At 44.8% G+C, this 18,882-nt stretch overlaps 1 protein-coding gene across 1 annotated transcript in view; it reads right to left on the bottom strand.

Moving 5' to 3' along the window:
• Positions 1–18,882, bottom strand: part of BRD3 (bromodomain containing 3) — a 35,755-nt gene that overhangs the window by 15,905 nt on the left and 968 nt on the right. Inside the window, exons 2-5 of the mRNA XM_017745404.1 lie at positions 3,364–3,690; positions 2,593–2,730; positions 1,518–1,665; positions 7–13 (exon numbers count right to left, since the gene is read on the bottom strand). Coding sequence (XP_017600893.1) covers positions 7–13; positions 1,518–1,665; positions 2,593–2,730; positions 3,364–3,564 — 494 coding nt within the window. The 5' untranslated portion in view covers positions 3,565–3,690. The remainder of the gene's footprint in view (positions 1–6; positions 14–1,517; positions 1,666–2,592; positions 2,731–3,363; positions 3,691–18,882) is intronic.

Here is an 18,882-nt window from a genome sequence, read left to right as displayed (position 1 = left end):
GCTTGCTGCGCTCCTTTCAAACGAGAGGGGAAAGGCGCTGGTGGTTAGAGCTGGGAGCGAGCTGGGAGCAAACTGATGCTGAAGGGCTCCCAGGCCAGGGCCACGGGGAGAGCACAAAGGACACGGTGTGATTTGCTCGGTGCTGTTAACCAGGGTGCAACAAAAATGAGGAATCTCTGATCTAAGTCCTTGCACCACGAGTTTAGGTCAGCCACATGCAAAATAATTCCAGGTTTTCACGTGGAGTGTGTGTTGCTCTGGGACAGTCTTCACCTCTCTGATGCTCCCAGAGCTGCACTGAGCTCAGCAAAAGAGCAGGAGCTCAAGGAGATGGGACAGTGGAAGGTGTTCATACCATGCAAATGGCAACAACCACTGCCCTAAGGCACCTGAACACCCAGGAGCCCAAAGCACTCCAGATTTGCCACAAGTGCAAAGGGGGGATTCTTGGGGTTGTCCTGTTCAGGGACAGGAGTTGGGCTCAATGATTCCTGTGGGTCCCTTCCAACTCCATATTTTATGATTCTGTGACTCTCAGTAGAGCTTAAGTCTCCTGATGGCCTCAATGTCTGTGATGCTACACCTGCACTGCTAGAAACCTGCCTACTGGTGTAACATTAAAGGGAGACAAACCTACTACCCAATAACCAGAGCAGCAGTCCCTTTTTCTATGTTTTATCAAAGGATGTTGAAAAGATACATCATTATTAATTTCTCTGAGCTTGGATAGAGTTATAGCCCCATTTAGCACCTGAAATGTGGGAAAACAGAGGAACAATTGACTTTCCCAGAGCAACAATCAGACCTTGTTTAGAGAAAAAAAAAACAACCCTGCAATCATTTAACTCAGCCCACACAAGCTCCTTTATGAACTGTTTTAGCATGCTTGGACATTTTAGTCCTAAATCCATTTACAATCAGTTCTAGGTAAGCTGAACTAAACTTACTTTCCACTGATATGCAATGGTCTACATAGCCTTTTGCAATGGCTTAATAAATCCTTTAATTCTATGATGTTGTAACCATGCATGCAAAAGAAAAGTATACAGGGTTTAGGGGATTAGCAAAATTTGAGTCCAAGTCTCTGCTGTGTCAGATTTCTGCCAGGACCCAGGGTGAGCGGTATAAACCCGAATCTGTAAAGACTTTCCATGCCATGGTCTGGCACTGGCAGCAAACTGGCATTTCTGACTACCTTGTCTTTTCTTGCCTTGGTTTCTTCTTTGCATAGAGAAGCAACAGCACTGCCCTCCCTCACTGAAGTGCTGCATGGATGGGCAAGGCACAGACGGCAAGATCTGTGTGGCAAATGCAGAGTGGCCTTGAGACAGACGAGCCCTGAAACCCTGAGTGAACATCACCCAGGCATCTCACACCTTCCTCCTCATGGCTTTAACTGTGAGACCACGCTCTCCCTTCCCAGCCTCTTCACCATCTGAAAAGTCCAGCAGCTTGGAAGGTGGGTCAGGCCTCAGGAACAGCTCCCAACATTCCCTGTCCCTGGATGGGGTCCGTACCTGCGCTCTGTGTGCCTGCTGAGGGTTTGCGACCTTTGCCTTTAGGAACTGGGGGTAGCAATTCCACCTCCTCCTGAGGCATCTGGGCAACCTTCTGCAGAAATATCTTCTCCAGGGCTTGGGCCATGAGAACAATGTCATCTGTGGGCTGCACAAAGAAGAATATGAGCCTTTGTTGTATCATTCATGTATCTGAAGCAGCGAGGTTGAAGATCAGGCTTAGAAAACACTGATGCCCTTCAAATAAATTACGATATTCCAACTCTGACAATAAACAGATTAGCTCTTCTCCCTCCCTGCTTGCCACTCTCCTGCTCTAGCATGCAATTATTACAGCTCCTAAGTGTGCTGCATCCAGAGAATTATCAGGACTTCGGTAGGAGCCTGATAAACCAGCATCCTGTACAGCAGTGTGGAAGCAGCAAACTGGAACGGATGAGCTGTCCTTCCCTGCTTGCCAGCAGGTCTAAGGGAAGAGTCTAAACACACATTCTGTGGCTCAAACTAATTAATTAGTTTATTTCAGCTGTTCTCCAGTCAGGGTCAGTGATGACAAACAACCTAACAAAACAGCAAACAAGCCAAACCCAAAATACTAATAGTAGTAATAATAATAATAATAAGCAATCTAAATGTGTGTAAGTATGAACATATATATGGACACAGAGTCAAAGAACAGAGTTATGATTCCCGAACTCCTTTCTGCTGCTAACAGATACTATTTAGTGCCAGACAGTAACACACAGCACCAAAGCACCTCCAAACACCTGCAGAGCGCTGCATAAAGTATAGCTCGTCCCAGAGAACTCCTAACTGAAAATAAAAGGAGTAAAAACTTGCTGCATAACCCCAGAACAGAAATCTACCTATAATTAAAAGGCATATTTGCCATTTTAACTAGTCTGGGGGAAGAAAGAGGCAGCACAAAGACAGCTTTGTGCATTTCAAGTAACATGGCTGCAATTAGTGGCATTTCAAATTCTTGCAAGGAGGGCCCGGAGCTGACCCTGTTCAAAACCTGCACAGTAACAGGGGTAGGGGGGTCTTTTCTAAAGCCTCTTCTGGTCTTTTTTACCTTGTTATAAATGTAACAGTTTGTAAACATGGTGTTGAAATCCTGCATACATTCACTGGCACTCCAGTAATAGTTGTGTTCCAGACGCTTCTTGATCGTCCCCATGTCCATGGGGTTTTTTATTATTTTGTGATAATCCTGTTGGAAAAAAAGGAAAGATGTTACATCTCCTGAGTCACATCTCCCTCTAATGTGATTTTGTTCACGTCTCCCTCTAATCCCTGCTTTCTCCTCATCCCCCCTCCTAAAAAACACCACCGAAATTTTGTGGAAATTGTAAATGTAAAAATATATATTAATTTGTTTTCTAATTTGTATCTTTTTAGTCTTACCATTATTATGAACCTGACTCCAAAGCACACAACCTTCATGCTGGGAATCAGCATTTCTGCCTCCCTTTTTAAAAAGCTGCCTCTGGCACTTACAGAAGTTTACCAGAGCTGGCTAAAACTGTGCTCAAAGTTTCAGTCTCTTATTTTAAGAGCATTTAGGCCTTTAAAAGGTTTCCACCTGTTAACCCAGTTTCTCCCTGGGCTGGTCTGGAGCACCTGCAGAGGCTGTGATTAGTCTGGGGATGCTGCAGGGCTGTGCAGTGTCATTTTCTTGTTCTGGATTAGAGAACTAAAGCTTCTCTTACTGCACATGAAGCCACTGGCTGAGCCCAACACCATCCCAGGCACCAATATTTGCACTCTAAGCAATCCCAAAAACTGATCCCAAAACCACAAAGCTTCCTAGGAAGGCACCACTGAGAAGGTGACAGGTACGTACCGGCAAATTCAGTTTAATTGCATCAACAGGCTGGTAGAAAGGCCAAGCAAACTGATGCTTCCACAAGGTCTTCACCACAACATTTTGCATATATTGCAGTTGGTTGGTCTTCCGGCCAGGTTTATTGGGATTAGTCACCTCCGGAGGCGGCGGATTCACAGGGCCCTGAGGAGCCTGGATTGCTGACGTGACCGTCGACATCTTCCTGCTCGGGCTCTCACTCGCTGTCACTGCAGCAGCAACGGGGAGGTGTTCTCTCTTCCTTTATGCTCCCTGAATGGGACTGACATCCCATTTCCAGGGTGCAACCATACAACCTAGAGCAAACTGGAGAGAGAGAGAGAGAGAGGGAGGGAGAGAGAGAGAGAGAGAGAGAGAATAGGGTGTAAATATGGATTTTTGAAGCAGGCAGATTGAGACACTTCTTCTATGGACAGTACTCAAACTCAGGCTCTTTACCCCATGGGCTGCATGCCTGAAACACAGTTTATCTTGATGGGCACAGTTCAAGACCTGAGAGACAGTGGAACAGCAATTCCCAAATTCAAAGCCTGCAGAGAGATGGCAAACTTCATGGGACTAGTTCTTGCCTTAGCTGGCTCAGAGAGCATCTTCATGTCAAGAAAACACTCAGGGCAACCTAAGAATATGGTCAGGGAATACAGTTAAGATGTAATGCAGACTTCCATGAATGCACTGACGCAAGCTGCTAAATCCATAGCTTCCAGCTCCGTGTAAACTGAACTGCATTGTCTCGAGACCCATGCTGCCTGGCACTGAGTCAGCTCACAAGGCTCTGCTCTGGTGCAATGGGTAGTCTGAAATCCCACAACGAAGAGCAGACGACAGCTGCCAGAGGACCTCGATCCAGGGAAATGCAAGAAGGGGCAGAGGAAGATGCTGTGAACTGCTGTGAGTGAAAGGTGTCACCACAAACAGCCTAACTTGAAGTGATCTGCGCTTTGAATCTCATAAATGTCTTACTCTGCCTCTTACTGCATGCACCTGAGTGGTTTTGAGCCCAGTTTTGTACCACAGTTTTGAGATCCAGGCTCAAATAATAACTGGTGTTATACCCATGACCTGGTTCAGAGAGTGCTGTCATGTTCTCTTTCAAAGGCACATTTGAAACAGAGGAGAATACATAAATTGCATTATTGTATTCTGGTTTTCCCCTGCAAACTGCAGAGGTAAAAATAGCCCAGTATCACTGTGCCTTGTGTAGCATATGGTAAACAGCTTTGCTATGTCATCTTCCATAAACATTGGATATTTCAACTCACATCAGGACTGCAGCTACTCTTCTCACGGCAAACAGACCACAATCACTTTCTAGAGGCAAATTATTTCAAATACGCTTAGAAAGCCATACAAATACTCTGACATATGCTTCTTGGTTGAACAGAGAAACACGAGCAAGGACAGAAGCTGCAGCAACACAGGAAGGAAAAAGCAGAGAGACATCCTAGGAAAAACTCAAAAACCTCTGCTTTGATACAGCCCTAATCATCTCTACTGAATATCTGGACTAAATATAGAACATCAACTTACCCTGTGAGCTGCTGATTAGATGAAGGCAAAAAGTAAACACATACCTAACTTGGGGGAATTTTACCAAAATAGCTATGCACAAACAAACAGATCTGCAGCGTAGAGGGAGGGAACTGTTAAAAACCTAACCCAGACCCCTGTGTGAATACATGTGATTATTTGTGCAAGTCCAGTTATGATGGTGCCACCATTTGTTCACAACACCCACTATACTCCAAGGATGTAGAAAAATGACTGCAGGACTCTCTTGTGCCACGGATTTAAGTATAGATCCAAAACCAGGCTTCTGGTCCCTGTTCTTTGATAACTCAGGAGCCCAGCTTAGTTCAAAAAGGATGGTCTCTCATCTGATCATGCTGCTGGTGACAGGCAGGGTGATCACCAAGCAGACAAAAGAGCCGCTGGCATCCTCTGGAGAAGGGATTTCGAAACTAGAATGTTACTTGGGATTTCAGATTTGGAAGACACTGGGGAAGCATTTTCTCCTGGTGTTCCATCAAGTCAAAGCAGCAGCAGAAATATTGCAAAATTCAATCTTCAGATCAAGGGGGATAAATAGACAAAGAATTAAAAACAACAACAAAAAGATAATTAGGAAGTTTCACTCAGTCTCCTTCCGGGGAGCTCCCTGCATGGATTCAGGTTTCTGAGCAACATCCATCATCCCAGAGTCTGCAATGCTGGCTGCAGGCCCCCAGTGACCACCACTGAAGCATTTTGTTCGTTGTCTTCTTGATTAACAAACTGAATCCAGTGCAAGGATTGAGGGGAAATAAAACACCCACAGAGAACAATTCCTACTGCTAGTGAGCATTTGGGTCACAAGTTTGAAACTATGCAGTATAACTTAAGTCTTCCCTTTAAATAACCTGAGGCTAAATATGATTCTCTTTTCATTTGAATTTTCTGATGTCCTACCTCTCAAACTCCAATTTGATAAGGATTTTTAATTAATTTGTATTAAATCCCAGAACTGTAATTCAACAAACCACAGATCCATAGCTCCTACCTCTCTCAGACTTTCTCCCTGACCTTAGCCAAGGCTTCCAGAATCTTCACCCCACAGCTCCTCATCTGTGCCATGGAGATAGTGGGAGCACTTTTCTGTCCCCACCCAGCAGAGAAAACTCTCTGGGACAGGCACTGCCTCTCCACAAGGCCATTCTGATCCTTGAGCTTAAACAAGGCTTGTACAGTCTACATAAATGATGGAACAGTCATCAGTGACACAACTCAGAAAGGATTTTAATTAAGAACATTACCAAAAGAAGGAAGGGCAGAACCATGACAGCCAACTTGGTCAGTTCCTTGCTCCTCTTTAATTTCCATGCTCCACCTCACTGGTTTTTACACCCAAAAGTGGCTACAAACCTCCCAGCAGCACTGGCATTGAACTGCTGGATCCTGCAGAAGACAGAAATAGCTACCTGGACTGTCTGGCAGCACTGGAAGTACTGTCCTGCCATAAATAAAGCTTTCATGTGCCTGTGCCTCACTGCACCTTTAACTCTTGGTCCAGCAGCTTCCTCACCCTTTGCTGGGGAAGCTGCTTTGATACTGGATCACTTTGTAATCTTCAAAACTAAAAATTTGTTTCTACAGCCATTCCTTTACCTTTAAAGATTCAAAATGGTATCATTTTTAAGAATGTAAAAAGCAGGATTACAAGGAATCTGGAAGATGAGGGTGAAAATGCTTTGAAAATGTCCAAAAGGCAATGACTTTGAATCAAAGATAAATTAATGCCTGAGAAATCTATTCCATGTGAGACATCATTTATTGAGGTAAGTGAGGGCCCTGACCATCTGACATCCCAAATTGCCAGACAAATCATCCAAGAGGACACTTTAGTAGATCCACAGACAAAAAACAAGCAAGCTTCTACAAATTGTCCCATAACTACAGGCAGAACTGAACTACACAGCTCTTGTCTAAGCTCTCCAGCACCTACCAAAACTGCACTGGTATCAATAAATATTTCAACTATTAGGGACAGTGACCCAGGACATCACTGTTCGAGGTACTGTACTAGCCTGGAGCAAAGACTACCAAAACCAGACATCACGTGCACCTTCCAGTGAGGGGCTAAGGTGAGACTTCTCTTAGCCCTGCAGTAGTAACTTCTTAAATTTTAATTTTTAAATCACCACTTATCCTGTTCCTCAGGCCTGTAATGTTCAAGTAGCAGGAGCTGTTCTTGATTTCTCTGTCTGCACAAGTAGTTTTGATATTGCAAATTTAAAATACACCCTTAAGTGCTGTCATACATGAAGAGCGAACACTTCTCGTTCTTATTTAGTCTGAGATAGTAATTAAAAGCAAAACCCAAAACCTCAAAGAAACCTTGCTTCTCTGGAGTTTAAGCCCTTTTGTGCTAAGTTGCAACCTCAGTGTGGCAAACCAGGCATCGAAAAATCCAGCTAGATTGGATGAATTCTTTTTTTAAAAACTTTTCTTCCATTGAGTCTCTTGCATGGGGTCAGTCAGTGGAGAGACAGTTGGCACGGAGAAAACATGTAAATAATTCCCTGCACTAGCAGGATAACATTTTACTGTCTGCAGTGGTGGGGACTATTTTAAAAGCAGCTCTGAAGCCCCATGAAGCGTGCAGGGTGCCAGCACTCCTGCTGCTCCAGCCAACGGCTCTGCCACTTCCTTTGGCAGTGCCCAACATTTAACGGATGCTTTGCTCCCGTGCAGGACCCGATGGTGTTTGTTTTGATTGCAAAGTTACAGCAAGCTTTATGTCAGCCTGGCAGTCCAACAACTCCTTGGTTTTTTCCCCCCCCGGTAGAGTATTTCTGCGTGGTTACTTGGACACTGATCAAAATCTGGCACAATTCCAGCCCAGCCAGAAACAGCCACATAAATCTTCCCATCAGGGAAAATTATCATGTCTGAGAGATGTTCCTTGACCTCGTTGTTATCTGCACGTTATTATTTACATTACAGTAGCACACAGAGGCTGGGCACAGACCAAGGTCCCTTGGTACTTCACCCTCTGCACACACAAAGCCCTGTTCCTTCCTCCAAGGGCTGCTGCTCTCAACTCACACTTTACACCACAGTGAGGTGACTTGCCCAGAGCCACCCAGTCAGCAGCCGGACCCAAAATTTGACAGCTGGGCAGTCAGAGCAGTGTCCTCCAAGCTGCTGCTCCAAGCATTGCTTCCCCACATCGGCTCCTTGCAGCCTCCAAAGCAGTTTCTCAGTCTGTTTTTTCCCAACAGTTGGAATTTTGGTCAGAGGAGCAGCCCAACCTTGGTTGTCTTGCTCAGACTCTCTCTGCAGGAGAGGTTTAGCACTACTAAACCTCCATACAACCTCCAAGTCAGATAAGGTTATTAATGAGAGTTGTACCCATTTCATTCTATGGCTGTGGAAAGTAAGGGCTACACCAGCACTCCTCTAGTCTCCTCAGAAGGAAATAAACCTGGTGGATGCCTCCTTTTCCTCCCTTTCCCTTCCCAGCCGCACACAGAAACAACTTCAGGCAGCTCTCAGTACCTACTAACATGTCAGCAGGGATGCTGTCTTTAAACTCAAGGGATGTGCAATTTGAGAGCAAGACTTGAGGCAGACGAGTTGCTTTATCAGCCAGCCCTGGCCTGACAGACAGACACACTACACACAATCTGCCACCCCCTCAAGACACCAGGATGAGGCATTTACACTCGGCTTCACTGCAGGAGCTGGGAATTTGGCTTGTGGTGCCCCTATGGCACACTGCAGCACTCTGAAAGTCCATTCAGCCATCCTTGCTGTCTCCCAAATCATTAATTCCACACATCAGAGATTTGCTTTTCATGCATATTATTTTGAGCACCGCCCTAATAACATCCTGAGACTGGGAGATGCAACTGTGTCCTGAGCTCACCTCTGCATGAGGGAGGGGAAAAGATCACAGCAGATTAAGTCAGTTCCTTGGCTTTTGACTTGGTTGGTTTAATGCTCATCAGATTATGCAGATGACTTTCCCACCCTTGGTCTCTCCTTGGCTATTATAAGAGCAGGTGTTTCCTTAGTAAGGAGCCTGTGGGTTCCTAACCAGTAGGTAAGAATCAGCCAGGAGTAACTGGTAATTTCAAGGGTCTTCAGTTTTGATGCCTACTCAGTGCTCCCTGCAAATCACGCTGCTGTAAGATCTCTGACAAGCTGACTTCAAACCCAGAAGTACCCGAAAGTCACTTTAATAAAAGCACTGGAGACTTATGAACACTTAGGGACCTCAAATAAAGTGATGGACTTTCTGATAATCAGAAGCCAGAGTATTTCTCTCCTCCAAGTCACCAATGCCACAGGAAGCACCTTCTGATCAAGTCTGAGCAGGAATTTAGCTGCATGTCACACAGAAATCAAATGGGGCTTGACTGCTTTCTAAAGGCTGCAGTTTCAAGTGCAGGGAGTGATGTTTCTCACTAAACCAAGTTCATTTTCATAGCTTTGAATTTGGTTTTAAAAACAGTTTTAAGAATCTCAGTAATGAATTAGGCACGGTTGACCTTTCTTTGCATTGGGGAGGACAGAATGACCTCTGGACATCTCTTCCAGGCCTGCTTTTTGTGGTCCCCTGGAAACATGGAGGCAGCAAATTTCAACTCAGACTATGTTGGTTTTGTACAAGCTCCTGAGTTACAGAGTTTTGTTAAAAAGGCTACAGGAGGAAGGAGAAGTGAGTGGGTACAGAGCTTGCTCTGTGTTGGATTCCTGACTGAAGGAATTTATCCAGCTTTGAGACCTGACTCCGCAGTAAGGTCTGGACTGAGATAAGCTGAACTGCACTTGCAAAAAATCAGCCAGGAGGTACTTCAGCAAATTAACTGGGTGGCCTATCATGAAAAAGTTAACAAATGCTTAGCTGTAATAAATAAGATCTATGAACAGGTTCCAGAGTACTTGGAGCAGCTGGTGGCTTGCACATCCAAATCAACAGGATGGGAATGAGTAGGTGCTTTACAGGAAAATGCTCGTGGTTGTGCCTCTCACAAGATACACAAATTACACCTTTATGGCAATAGAAAAAAAAATTGTTGGGCTTTTACATAAGAAAGATTTGGCATAGCAAGTGAAGTGTTTGGGATAACCACATGTCTGGGCAGACTCTGCTCATCCCATTTTTCCCCAGAGGGGCAAGGTGGAGATGCAATGGAATTACCTTGTGTGACCCACAGGGCTGAACCCACAACACCTAATGGGGGGCAGAGCCAGGGAGAAACCAGACACCCAAAAGTTACACGGAAAAGATCCTGCTTCAGAGCAGATTTCCTCTCTTATCCAGTGCACTGCACACTTATTTGGCAACTTCTACCATTTGTAGGGGTGGCTGCAGTCCCCCAAAAGCCCACGTGCAGCAGCAGCCCTGCAGCCTGGGACATCAGGCAAAAAGGAAGTGCTGGGAAGGTGCTGGCACATGGCCACATACCATCCACACTCTCAACATGTCAGGAGCAGGATGGGGGGGCAGGAGAGCTCGGGGAGGCAGGAACTTGGCTGAGGGCACTCTGGAAGTACAGAACAAACCACAACACAGCCAGCAGCCCAGTCCTCTGGGATTGAGGAACCACTTCAAGCCTGATCCTGCAAAGTGCTCAGCAACTTTCCCCTCTCAATAAGCTGCAAGGTCTCTGTGGCTCAGCACCTCACCACAGAGGGTTTTGCAGACTTATCACCTGCAAGGTACAACTAATTGGTCAATCAAGATAAACCTCTTTCTAAGGAAGATTTAAGCACAGAGAGGAACAAACTTAAGCTCGCCACACTTTGTGGTTTCTCTGAGTTAATTCCTTTTCCAGCTGCCTGTTATAGAGAGGTAAAATGACAATGGAGGTTCAGTGCTGCATATCTGGGGCTGGAGATTCTTGTCAGACTGATCAGACATGTGGGTGCTGACACTGTCTCAGTTTCAACAGCTGTGAGAGCTGGGGGAGGTCAGTGCCACCCAGCCCTGGAGAAGCATCCTCTCCCTGCAGCAATGCTGCAGAATGGGATCCTAGCCAGAGAAATCCCACTGTACAAGGGCAAGGGGTGCAGGAGCATGGAGATTCTGTTCTCTTCCATCACGTTTCCTAAAACGGCACAAAAAGAAATCGCAACCTAATCAAGAAGAGGAATCTCCATGTTTACAGGAAAGTTGGCCAAGGAGGGGAAAAAAAGTTTGGTGATCCCAAATTCAAGCCTTGCTGATGGACATGGCAAAAGACTCCACAGACTCAGTCACAACTTCTGTAGGCTGGGCAATTCTGCAGATTCAGAACTGGCACACATGCTGTCTGCTGGATGCCTTCTTTGTTATTCCACCTCTCTGTGTTTCTGGAATTACTATCGCTTTAAGCTTCACAGAAGGACCAAATCTACTGCTCCACCTCTACTCACCCCTGTTTTCGCATTCAAATCCATACTCCAAGAACAACCAGAACTACAAATCCATTTCTTTGCTTTGGTTTGAACCACTGTCACCCTTTCTAAGCATCCTTCATGTCAGCATCACCAACTGCTCTGAAAGTGGGAGACAAACTGTGTGACAAGCTGATGTTCCTTCAGCCTGAACTTGCTTGTAACAGATCTCAGGGGCAGGGAATCTCTGAATTCCTGCTTGCCCAGCCATCACACAATGGAGCTGCCACAGCACATGGAGCAAAAGCAGAAAATCTCACTTGCTGAGAGCTGTTGAGAAGAAACCACCCAGCTAAAAGTGCAGGAGCAACAGGTCCATCCCGGACACTCCACCCCAGTGACAAGCAGCAGGCTGAGGCTGTTAATCATTTTAGTACTGGATGATAATGCTGAATAGTCTTAACCTGATACCCAGTGGCTTCAGCAGAAGTCAGCCTGGGGCTGGTTCTGCTTGTATTCCTTCAGGAAACAAAATTGGTGGATAGAAACAGATATAAACACTACTGAGCAGATAAACTGCAAGAGGAAACAGGCAGCTAACCGACACCCTCTGGGAGAAAGCAAAACAGAAACAAAGTCAGGAAAAGAAAGGAGGGATGAAGGGAGTGAGGAGACAGAAGTGAAAGCTCCCTATTTTGTGCAGTTTGAAAATGTGATTGACCACAGGCTGCTGTTAAATGCTGGATCACACCCAGTCTGCTTTTCTGAACTACAGCCTAAAGCACCATAACCCATCTCCTTTGAGGCTCTGTCTCCCGATTTCCCATGTTTCTCCTATTCCTTCTCCAAAGCATGATTTGTCCAACAAGTGACACTCCTGACAATTCATCCTGTGACTCCAGCAAACACTTTTGCCAGTTTCAGGTCAACACACCGTATTTCAGTTAAATTATTAAAAAACAACCAAGCTAACTGAAATAAGAACAAAACCCCCCCCACACTCTGGCCCTGACCCAAGTTTCAGCCAATACGTGCACAGCAGCAGCATTTAGGTACACCCAGTAATGCAGAACGTGGCAACACCCACACAGGGTCCAGAACTCCTAATGGGATTATTGTACATCTACACCCTCGTTTTCTGCTTTTTAAAGGATGTGATCTGCACAGTTAAACATTTGTGTCCTGAAAAAGTCAGCCCTTCCCCTTTTTAATCAGCATACAGTGCTCTGTATACTTTTACAGCATAAGGAAAACCCTCAAACTCGCTCTGTTTGATTCAGCATACAGTGAATAAATGGCACAGAGCCTTTCTACAACAGGTTTTGTCACGATTGTTTCTTTCTCTGCACTTTGATTTCCAAAAAGAGAGATTATTGGACACAAAGCTTTTTGAAGAAAAGGCTAAAAAAAGGAAAGAAAAAACCACAAGAGCTCAAACTACTTCCCTGCTGGGCAGAGCATCTCCGAGCGTTTGCTGTACCTGCACAGAATTACAAAAACCCCTGCTACAAACCAGCCTGCTGACAGTTCTCACACCCCAGGCTGCAGGCTTGTTATGCCCCACTTGGAAAACGAGGATATCAGTATTTCCACTGCCATCTGCAATTGAAGTCATTAGCCTTTCCCCACACATTTATAGACTAACTCCTTCTCAGTATTACAGGGGCCCCAAATTTTAAAAAAAGAAAAAAAAAAAAGAAGCAAGAGCACAAAGGAACCTGTATTTACAGGATGTTCAAATACCAACACCAGGGTTTCTGGAAACAACTTCTTTACTAAGCACAACACTCCTTGTCATTGGAAGAAAGTGCAAAGCTAAAACTGCCATCTGCTTTATCCCTCTGCCCACACTGTAGCGCTCTTTAAACATATTTCTAAAAGATAAACCACAACACCCAAAAAGTCCTAACACCTGTTAGGGAGGGGGGTTTAGATACAGTCAAATTCCACTTCCAGCTGAGTTTAAGAGGCTACATGAACAGGAAGATTACCTCCTCTTAATGAAACTAAGTACAGAAAGTACTCTGAGCAAAGTATAAAATACAGAGCCCTTGCAAATAGCACTTAATTCCTCTGTATTACCTCTTTAAAGGGTTGTTTCCTGCTCTGTGTAGCTAATAACCTACACTGCAATTCTCCCTTACACCACCAGTTCTGCAAGGCCATATATCAGCATTATTAATATGATTTACAAGTGCTACAGATGTTCTCCTTAGGGGCAGCTCCATGCAAACATTGACAGACTTCTAATAAACAGACCCAGATCCGTCTGTTAACTTGTTTGAAGCATTTCACTGTACAGAGCAGAACCAAAGTGATTCATTAGAGAAAATATCTTCATCAGCAACCTACCTTGGCACAGTTCTTGTGCTCCAACGCTTTCTCCTACTTAACTTTTAGATTTGTTTTTATGTATTTAAATTACTAAAGTTACTATTTTGAAAACTGATTAATTTCAGGACAAAAAGCATTACAAGGGTAGTAAAAATGGATGAGCTGCCACTGGTTTAAATCATGCTCTGGGTTTACAAATTCAGCACTGCACCTTTCCCATGCAAAGTCCACCCAAAATCGATACATGACAATCAAGACAGTTTAAGGGGCTGAAGGATGAAATGAAAGGGATTGAATTACCATGACATAAATATACTGCTTGTTAGCTGAGCCACAGTAACATTAGACCTGCTAATGGGGCAGAGTAAGAGCCCCCACACACCACGGGAATTATTGCAGCTTTGCAGGCAGAGCAGTCACTTGTTACACCAGTCACCCTCCCATTTAAGACCACCACTCATCCCCTGTGCACACTCCCACCAGCTCGGCTTTATCTGTTTCCAAACCAATTGAAGTGCCCTGTGTTTGAACAAGCACATTGTCCCAGAACAACTCCGTGTGTTAACTGAAAGCAAACACAGCCACACAAGTACAAAAGGCTCTATGGGGTCTACTACTTCCGACGAAAAGTGATTTTGCTAAGGTTGGGTAGATCCATAAACTTGCTCAGCTTTGCAAGGAAGTTCCAGGTCAGCTGAGGTGTGAACAAACTGTGATAGTTAAGCTGCTGTTGCTCCCTCAGACAGCATAAAAGCAGTTTCCACTCTCCAAGTTTGTGAGTTTGAATTAAATCCCCGAACGGTCTTTGAGAAAGGGGAAAAATTTGGATCTTAAAATCTATCACCCCTCCCTATGCAGGGAAGGGAGGCTGCTGATTCAGGAGAAGGGGGAAAGGTGCTCCCTACTGCCTCAGACACCCAGGGACCAGTGCTGAGGGCCGATGGACAGGCTCCTGACAGGAGGAGCTCAGCCTCCCCAGCACAGCTCCTGCTGAGAGCACCCACGGCTTAGAGCACACAAGCCCTAAGCTGCTCAGAGCTCCTGCATATGGATGAAGTTCAAGTCAAAGGAAATATGACCACGACAGGGTGGACACAAGTATCCCAATTGATTCCCATGTGGCTTGTTCCAGCCCAGGAAAGGAACACACTTTCAGCACACTGGCTGATCCATAACACTCCCACTCAGGCAAGCGCTTGCTCCAGGGAAAAGTGGGAGGAAAATTCCCTCTTTCTTCACTGAAGAGCTGCACTTCAACATTATGTCACAGACCCTGAAGAGAACTGTAGCAGCAACAGAAAAGCTGCAAAAAGCAATGCTCTCCAGGAAGGAACAGCAAAAAGCAATGCTTTCCAGGAAGGAACAGCAAAAAGCAATGCTTTCCAGGAAGGAACAGCAAAAAGCAATGCTCTCCAGGAAGGAACAGCATTCTCTACTAAACGCAGACAATTCTTACACACACGTGCTCAGATTATCACTTTCCCCCACAGCTCACAGCACAACGCGGGTCCTAAACCAGCCTTGGTAAGCAAAAAGGCAGCTACATCCTACAGCCCCTCCCAGCAAAAAGCTCTGGACTGCAAACTCTGCACTTGCTTATAGCCAAACCAATGGACCAGGAGAGTTTTAGAAAACAGATTTATCTCAGCATGGCCATATCGATGGGTTCTGAGAAAGGGAGATCTCCAAAGAAGCACCCTCTGTGATGTTACACAAGGATAAGCTGAGCAGTTGAAAAGACAAAATACCAGAAGGAAAAATGTACATTTTCTTCAATACAAGTAGGGTTTGTTTATAACAGGAGAGTCAGCCACAATAAAGAACATCTCTGCCTGTACATCTGTGTCAGTGCATGCTCTGCATGGATGGCAGTGCAGCTGTGTCAGGAAAAGTTCTCCAAGTGTAAACTTCTAGAGTGGAGCAGCAATCCTTTCCTGTCCCTGCCTCTCTCTCTTTAAAGGAAAGACAGGAGCAAACAGGATCATTCCCAAAGCAGACCAGTGTCAAACACACCTGAGTCTAAATCTCATAGTCTGACAGTACATGGGATCAGTGCAAACTGGGAAATTTGTTCCAGATTGGTCCCTCAAGCACAGAAATTTCACCTCAGATTGTCTTTGGTGGTAGAGAGGAGAGAGCCCTGCTCCCAGGAAAGAAGAAAAAAGACCTCCTCTGACCAGGTTATCCATGCTGCTGAACTACTTCCAAATATGACAACATCTGCTGAAAAGAGACCAAGGCCTGAAAAGGTACATAAGGAATCCAAAACAGAGGTGAGTAGTTTCTTCAGTCAGTATCTTACCAAGAATGGGAAAAGGACTACTAGCAAACACAGCACATTACAGAGAATTTCTGCACTGCTCTCCAGAAGAATTTACATCCTTCCAACACTGGCTTTAGCAACAAGTGGGTTAAGGAGTTAGGCTGCCCCACACAAAGTTGTTCACCTCCAACAAGCACTAATGACTGATAAAACAACCCCGATGTCACAGTAAGATTGTATGGAATAGAAAAGCTCGAGATGCACAGATCCTTCCAAAATGTCCTGACAGCTCACTGAGCAGCACAGCATACAATGCCTCCCTCCCAACTCCCAGAAATCTGCTGCTCACAACGGTGTTCTGGGCTATTACGAAAGAATAATGTAGCAAATTGAAATGAAACAAAACAAACCCCCAAAAAACCAACACCACATCCAACAAAACAAAACATATGGCTCATGGTAATGATTGGGAAACCCACTGTGGATTAATGAATTTTGCAAATTAGCAAAGAAAGAGCAACCAGGATTAAAGAGAAACAATCAACAACGCTGAGATGCAAAACACTCTTTGTTCATTTATTTAGCAAAGTGTAGCTCTGCCTGTGCTGAAAGCACCTGATAGCTTACCAAAGGAGACACAGTAATATATTTTGTAAAAGTAATTAAGCCTTTGAAATATGAGACCTCAGTACATCACTCAGCTGCTGCCGAGGAGAGGGATTTGACTCCCGAGTTGTTTGTGCTGTCAACAAGAGCGATCAGGCTCCCAGATTACTCCCGGGAGGAGGAGTGAGATTCTAGGAGTGCAGCAGGGCTTGGCTGGAAACCCACACCCCACTGCACAAGTGCCTCCCCTCGAAGTGAAAAGGTAAACATTAAACAGCATCGTTCGGAACTTGCACCAAGTAAAAGACATTCCTGGGAAAACTCTGGGAAGCCCCAGCCTTCCCCAGGGGAAACTGCTCTGTATGTGTGCACTGCCTTCAGCCTCACAGGGAGAGACCCTCAGGTCAGGCAGGCTGGACCCCTGGCCTGCAAGTGAGGTTTGAGGATACCAAAACCCCCATTAGACTCACTCCGTTTTAAGAGATGAGTTTTAAACACACAGTTCTTAACTCGGCAAAGAGGCCTTTTGCAAGATTATTAAGAACTGTGATTTAAGTCATTGTACCCAGCAGAGCAAAGAAACAACCAGCTACCAAGCCCACAGAAACACTTGCATTTGCAGACACTGACTAATAACAAAATCAGCCTTCTTTAAAGACACATAGTGCAAGGACAAGGCTGCCCAGCACGCTTGCTGAGCTGGAACATCAGACTTCAACATGCTTTTCCTCTAAATACTTTTTAAACGACAAGAACTAAAGTTTTTGTAAGCACTTTGGTGCTTAAATGACACCAGTTTTATTTCCAGAAGCCTAGCTTTTATTTGAAGATAAGAGACCTAACACTCCAGAGACAGTTTTGAAAACAACCCTCAGACACTTCACATTGCACGTGCATTCTTTCTCAATTTAAACTCTGCATGCACAGGTCACTACAACTGAAAAGTCTTTCACTGGAATAGCTACTGTCTCAGCACTGAAGAGACAATATTGCAATCAAGCTTATGTGGAACACTGTGTAAGACTGTTACCCCCTGCCCAAACCCTTTATTAAACATTGTCTCAAAACACTAAATAAGCATAAGTGAGTATTTTTATCCAGTGCAGACTAAAGAGAAAGAAATACACAAACTTAGCATTTATTCTTTCCAAAAAGGAAGGCTTTGAGGTCTGGAGTTACTCTGTTTCAGCAGAAGCCTCCCAGGGTATTATTAAAAAACTCCCCAAACTTCAGTCCTAAAAAAGTGAGCCACCCAGCAGTCTGCCAGCGCTGTGATCTGCAGATCAGGAGGCAGGACCTGCATTCACAGAACACTCAAGCAGTTGGGGAGTTGTAAGCAATACAGATCATGGCTTTTTTTGCTTGTAAAGCAACCAAACTGCTTTGGGGACTTCTTGTTTGTTTTGATCGATGCATATTTATTCTGCACTTGTCACCCAGATCCTGCAGCACATATGGTAGTCACCAAGTCCCCTCTAATACCTTGGCTTAGCACTGTGTGAACTAAAGACATCAGTTTCAGCTTTAAAACTAAACTTCCAGTTTTATTTGACCCCCCCCAGCACACTCACGTACACTGTACACGTTAAAAATATTAACAAGCATATTAAAAACATGCTTCTCTATTCCCAGCAAGGAACAGCAGGTGTGCTTTGCTAATTATGCCAACTCCTAACCTGCTATTATTTACCAGTGTCAGGGAACTTAAGATGTAAAAAAAACCAAAACAAAACAAAAAGCCCAAAACCTACATATAAAAGCTTGAAATATTAGTGAAGCCATCATATTTGCTCATCCAAACAAGTTTATTTTAGTAACTTTGGACTCCTGAAGAAATCAACAGAAAGGAACATCCATGCTCTGGGACTGTCGCAGAATATTTATCCCGAGCCTTACAGAATGCATTCTCCACGTTGTCAAAAGCCAATTCCGGAGGAAAACACGTTCTGAATTAACACCCTGCAAGACCCAACCATGTAAAGACGCACACAGACCCGCGACCCGAACACTACAGCTTTGTTTGAAAGTGAAACCAAGCAGGCTACAAATAATGCTCTATCCCCAGCGCCCAGGGAGGTGCCAAACCCAAACAAGAAGTATAAACGGAGGAGAAGGACGGCTGAGTTTTGAAGTTTTACTTTTATTATCGGTAGCATTATTTATAGCGTGACACTTCTATATATAAATCTGCGGATCTGCGTTTCTTTTTACACCTAGAAAGCATATCAAGTTTAGGCAGCGAACCCTTGGGCTTCCATTTATTTGCAAAAGTTTGGTAAACACCGGATATTTACACGAGCGGAGCAGCTGGGTACACACACACATACACAAATAAATGCATGCGGACACGGACAACACGCGAAACGCGCACTTTCCAGCCCATCATCCGCTGCCTGCTCAGACCTTTTTCCAGCTCCCAAGCCAGCGGCGGG

The sequence above is a fragment of the Corvus brachyrhynchos genome, unplaced genomic scaffold (assembly GCF_000691975.1).
Source record: "Corvus brachyrhynchos isolate BGI_N302 unplaced genomic scaffold, ASM69197v1 scaffold59, whole genome shotgun sequence".
Taxonomy (NCBI): Eukaryota; Metazoa; Chordata; class Aves; order Passeriformes; family Corvidae; genus Corvus; species Corvus brachyrhynchos.
The sequence above is the reverse complement of the archived record's forward strand: the minus strand, read 5'-3'. Positions and strand labels throughout refer to the sequence as shown.